This window comes from Poecilia latipinna, unplaced genomic scaffold, assembly GCF_001443285.1.
Source record: "Poecilia latipinna isolate Pla-1442-1.1 unplaced genomic scaffold, P_latipinna-1.0 Scaffold194, whole genome shotgun sequence".
Taxonomy (NCBI): domain Eukaryota; kingdom Metazoa; phylum Chordata; class Actinopteri; order Cyprinodontiformes; family Poeciliidae; genus Poecilia; species Poecilia latipinna.
In genome coordinates, this window is record NW_015112810.1 from 246,370 (window position 1) to 252,128 (window position 5,759).

General features: G+C 41.2%; 1 protein-coding gene across 1 annotated transcript in view; it reads right to left on the minus strand.

Annotated features, from left to right (window-relative positions):
• The window catches only part of LOC106946501 (gamma-aminobutyric acid receptor subunit gamma-3-like), an 84,785-nt gene extending 80,256 nt beyond the window's left edge, over positions 1–4,529 (minus strand). Inside the window, exons 1-2 of the mRNA XM_015030863.1 lie at positions 4,019–4,529; positions 3,561–3,715 (exon numbers count right to left, since the gene is read on the minus strand). Coding sequence (XP_014886349.1) covers positions 3,561–3,715; positions 4,019–4,197 — 334 coding nt within the window. The 5' untranslated portion in view covers positions 4,198–4,529. The remainder of the gene's footprint in view (positions 1–3,560; positions 3,716–4,018) is intronic.
• Positions 4,530–5,759: the final 1,230 nt, after the last annotated feature.

The following is a 5,759-nucleotide window of genomic DNA, read 5'->3' on the forward strand; positions in this document are numbered from 1 at the left end:
CAAATAAAGGAACATCTTTTTTAAGCATTTATCTTTGCTGTTGTCTGTACCAGTCTGAGTTTCTCAGAGTCTCCTAACTTTTTTTTTTTTTGGAAACAGTGCTTTTTGTTAGTTGGCAGTATCTCCTTTTCGAACACATCTCATTAATCAAGCCTGTGGTTACATTTAAGTAGCCTTTGGGAAAGCAAACACTGTAGAATAATGATAAATGAAGTGCATCTGTGAGAAAAGCTATAGTAAACATAAATAAATTTAGTTTATCAAGTCGTTTGAGTAGCGCTAGCTTGATAATAGCTTTGACTTTGTGGTGGTTTTGGTAACTCATTACCAAAACTACTAAAATCAGTAAAAAGGGTGAAACATCCAAAAGAGTGAATACTTTATATAGTCTCTATATGGAAACAAAAACGAATGAATATCAGAGTTTTTTTTTCTTCAAATATATCAGCTAAAAATGACTGTCAATTCTGCATGTTTTGAAGCATTTAGGGTTATATTTTAGCCTGTTTGTAGTATCTCTCTGTATCACACCAGTGCCCTTTAATAAAAATTCACTTGGGTTACGTTAATGTGCGTGACACAAATGCATGTTTTGCCACCGTCATTAGTCCGCCCTCCATTTAAAACTCATAGGAAATCCTGAAATGTGTTATATAACCTTTCTTACACAGAGGCTGTTTACTTAAGCTCGGTGTCTTCTCCAGAAGCTGCAGGAAGCAACGCAAGCAAACAAAGATGAAACAAAAACTGTGCATAATCCTAAATTTTAATGTAGGGCAGCTCCCAAATGGTTTCCGTATCGGATTCTATTGATTCCGACTAAAACATAAAATAATGAGGCACAATAAAAGTGGTACGAGTAACAAGCCCGACTGGAATGTGAGAAAAGTATTGAGCCAATGCCTACATTTGCAATTAGAGGCCATAAATATCTCGCAATCATACTAAAGCTGAGTCACCAGCAGCCACAACCTGCACTCAACACTCGGGAATCCATGTGACAAACGATGATTTCTACTTGCTGAGAACGGAGCAGTAACAGCATTCCGTACGGACGGTCATCACCGGCGGTTTTTCCAGGCAGCGGCCCACCAGTGAGAACACACCAGGTATCAAACCAGTAACCGGTTTTGATTAGAAAGGCCTCAGAGAAGCTCAGAGCAGTGATTGCATTGCAAACATGGTGGAAACGACGCGAGTGCAATCAGCGGAGGATTTGAACTGGACGTTGCCAACTCTGCTTCTCTCCCTGCGAAAACGGCACAAAGCCGTTTGATGAGTTTCAGACTGAGACTGGAGGAGAAGACCGCCGGAGTCTGGTTTTCAAGAGGGTTTTTATTTGTAAAAATATGTTTAATTGCCCTTTGGGATAAATTGTCCCACACTGGTTAGTATCAGTGTGGGACAGAAATGAACTTTGAAGTGACACCACAGCTAATCAGCTCTATTTACAACCTGTTTTACAAACATTCAACTTATTTTAATGCTCCTGTGCTAAAATGGTTCTCTCATTCTAATTTCCTTTCATTGGATTATGAAGTGAATTATTCGCTTTCTCATCTGCTGCATTTGAGTCTTTCAGGTTCTCTGCAGGCTCTGCTAAACGCAAGACAAAGACTGGAGATTCCTTCGGGTGAAATTCAGAAAAAAATGACTGTGCTGTCATTTGAAATTGAAGATTATTAGTTATTGAACCATGTTTCAAAGCTTAGAAGTTTCTAATTTTGGATTATGTTGCCATATTTGATTGGTAATTGTAAAAAAAATTCCATTATATTGCAATTGTAAAACAAATCAGCAAGTGAAAAAAAAATATCTTTTTCAATATTTTTGAAATGACCTCTCAAGGGTAAAGAGATTATTCTTTCATTTGCCCTTTTCTACCACAAGAGGCAGTAAAATGAACCACTACCCATGAGTGACTTTGGTAGCATGCTGAGGTAGCATCACCTCAGTGTCTTCTAAATACCACCACCAAGGTTTGTGTCGGACATTTTGATATGCAATCTCAGATATGGTTTGGGAGATGCAGAAACGGTAGACCCAGATTCAGGATGTTGAATCTGGGTCCTTAATTCACTCACAATTTTGGGCCAGGATAAAGTAGCCATTGAAGACATAGCTACAGTAAATACAAAGCTGGGTTGGGTTGGACTACGTATAGCCCAAGGTGCTAAAGGCTCTGGATGTTGTGGGGTTGTCCAGACATGCCTCTTCCAGATCACAGGGGCTGTGGAGTGGTGGACCAGAGTGTTGGTCATCATTTTTATTGAGGGGAACCAGAGACTGTGCTCCAACTTTACAGTTGTCACTCTTCCTAGTCCCTGTGGAGATGTTCAAGGAGGGTGGTTGGAAAGAAAACTCTGTCCAATCATCAAAATCATTCCTCTGACGAAGTTCCTGAGAGAGCTACGAAGGTTTGGTTGTCCGTTCTACTCGTGTTAGGTGGATTAATGCATGTCCAACCCAGCCATTCCTTTATATTCTTGGAGAAAAGGTGGTTGGGCTCTGCCAGGGCTGTCCTTCATCACGAATCCCTTTTTTTGAGTTCATGGATAGAATCTCCAAGATATGGATTATGTCCAGAAGAGTAGGATCCCAGATGCAAGTGGCTAAATTGACATTCCACGGCAGGTTGGCTGGACTGAACCTTAGAGGCAAGGTTTGAAGCTCAGGCACCCAGGAGTAACTCAAAGAAACACCTTTACTCCTTCACATCTAAAGAAGTTAGTCGCCGTGGTTCGGGCATCTCCCTTTGGACGTTTTTCACCCATGTTCCACTTAGGGGATCCTGTGATAGATCCCAAACTTCCTGGAGAGAGTATATATCCCTACCAGCCAAGGAATTCCCCATGAGTACTCGAGAGTGGGAGGCGAATGTCCGCATTTTCCTCTTAGACCTGTTGCCCCCAACAACCAGTGGGATCAGCAGAAGACAATAGATGGATGGGGGAATAATACATATGTTGTATACACCCATAGCTTCAAGGGAAAATGGCTCACTCCTGCCCCTTGTGGCAGACAAATATATGACAACAATAAAAAAAATAAAAAAAAGTTGCAGTTAGTGGATATTTTTTTCTTTCAGAAATAAAAGAATATTAAGAATTCAAGATTTGGTTTGAGACAAAGATTCCATTGATCAGACCAATAATCACAATAATATATATATATATATATATATATATATATATATATATATATATATATATATATATATATATTGCTTTGTTTACAATAAGGATATCAAAACTGGTTTCAACAGCTGAAACGGTTTCAAGGTGGTGATAAAATGCATCATTGATTTTATTTTTACTTGTTTTTCAGGGATTCCATACAAGTTTTATCGATGGCTTGAAAGTAAATGATTCAAATGAGGCTTTATCGTGAATAATTTAAGACCATTATGTCCACGTTTGTCTTATGGTCATCAAAGAAGTCTAAGGATCAGGATCACTGAAGAGGAGCTAAGCCTAAAGGTAGGTAGGTGGTGGTGCAGGTGGGTGTGTGCTCCACCTTCCAGAAATATCAGTATCCAACTTTTCCCATGCCGCTCTTACCCCCAATGTCCGGCCGCAGGGTCTTGTCGTACTCCCTCAGCAGGTTGTTGAGGATGAGCGTGGCGTCCTCCTGGTGCGACCTGGGCACCAGCATCTGGTTGACGGTGGTGTCGTGGAGGTCCTCCTCGTCGTCGCCATATTCCAGTAAGTCAGAACTGAAATGGGGGTAAGGGAAAATAAATAAATAACATATATGAATGAAACAAAATGAGATTGTTTTTTTTTATTATTATTATTATTATTTCTGGAATAAAAACTTTTGTCGCAGTCGTAAAAACACGACAAACAGCGATGCGCATAATTGAGTATAACCAGGTGAAAAGGTTTTTCAGACCTTTTTTTTTTTTTTTCTTGTTTGTTTATATGGGGGAAGCCCTGAGACAGAAAATGCGCAATTGGCCTCATTTAGCTAACTTTTCCCCCCAGCTGTTGATCAGTTGGAAGCAGAAAGGACTCACCGAGCATCCTGGGTGAGCAGAAGAAGTGTGAAGAGGGTGACCGCGAGCCTGACTGTCATTTTCCCACGGGCGGAAGGCAGCTCTGCTTGCGGGAACTGCTGGACGGGGACCCCGGCGCGCGCCGCTGCTGCTGCTGCCTCTGCTGCTGCTGCTGCCGCGTGCAGGAGGTGTGTGCCCATCAATCCCGCATCCGAACTCCCTCATTCGCCCACGCAGTCTGTGCCCCCGCGCGCGGTCCTCCTCGCTCCTCGCAGGAGGGCTTCCTCCGGGAAGACACCCGACGATCAATCAGGACGGGTGATGAGTCCGGCGGGATGAGGTGGAAATAAGAGGAGGAAGGGGCCAACTCCCTCCTCCCTACCCGCTGTAGCGCCTGTGGGGGCCAACACACCGGTTGGAGGGGTGACGCTGTCTGCCGCCGGAGGACCTTTATCAGCGACTGCGTGACTCATTTGCTCCGCGCGCACTACCTGGGTGTCACTATCCAGATGAAAACCGGAGACGTCATGAGCGTGATTAATGTACCCCCCCTTCTGCGCGCGTAAACACCCCTGCGAATTTGCAAAATAATTTTAAACCCCGAACCTCTTTTTTTTTTCTTTTAAAAAAGAGAAAATAAAAAAATGAAACTAGACAGGCGCAGTTTTACCGAAGTTGTGCCATTTGTTTGCTCTGATGTTTGCAGTTTGCTTGAAGTTGGACTTCATGAAGTCATGTCTGAACGAGCGCAACACTTCAGCGCGAGTAGAGAGACTTTGTTGCCCCCTGGTGGGTAAAATATGAACGACAACGAGCAATAATTTTTTTTTTTTGTTACTGTCGCTGTAGGTTTTCTAACCTGCAGGAATGATGAATTATTAGAGCGCTGAGGTGTTTGAACAGAAATGCACACTGCATATGAAAAACAACTTTTTTACAGATAAATATTTTATTAAATAACTGCTGCAGTAATATAATATGTAGTCTACAGTTACAGAATTGAATTGTGAAGTAATCTGATCGCTTTTGGCCTAAGATAACTGTTTTCAAAAGGTTTTTTTCCTTTGAATATCTCTTCTATGTCACAAAAACCAATTTAAATATATGTGACTTCTAGACAACTGGTTGCCATGGGTTTTATTTATTAGTATGCCGGTGCTGAATTTACAAACGGTGTGAGTTTTTCCTCCTTAATAATGTACGTCTTTGTTGTGGTTTCTCACAGTAAATCCCAAAAACATGAACTGAACTTTGTTTCTGCAAAGCACTGTAATTGGATATATAGATATCTAGACTCCCAAGTGGAGTGGAGAGCTTTGGACCAGAAATGCTATAATTGCACATTATTTTCTAACAGGGTTTGGGATTTACCTTCTGAGACATGCTCTTAAAGTTTGTCTATTTTAAGCACTTGGATATATTTTTAAATATGTATAAATGTACATGTATATTCACTGACATTTCCAGGCGTTTGAACTAATGAATTTCCTTCAACAGAGGTTTTATGATCAAATAAGACGAAGATTGAGTATGTTTGAGGCTTTGAGAGAAAGCAATACTACTCCAGTTTCATCAATTTCACCTCAAATCAACTTCTAGATGTTCTTAAAACTCAAATCTGTGTGGTCTAGTGTCTTGGCGTCTTGACAAGATAACATTTCAGTAATTTTGAATGACTATAGGATTCATCCCCATGATGAAACTGCATAAACTAAGCACGACGAAATCAAATTGTGCCGACAAAAAGCGCATGGTGTTCCAG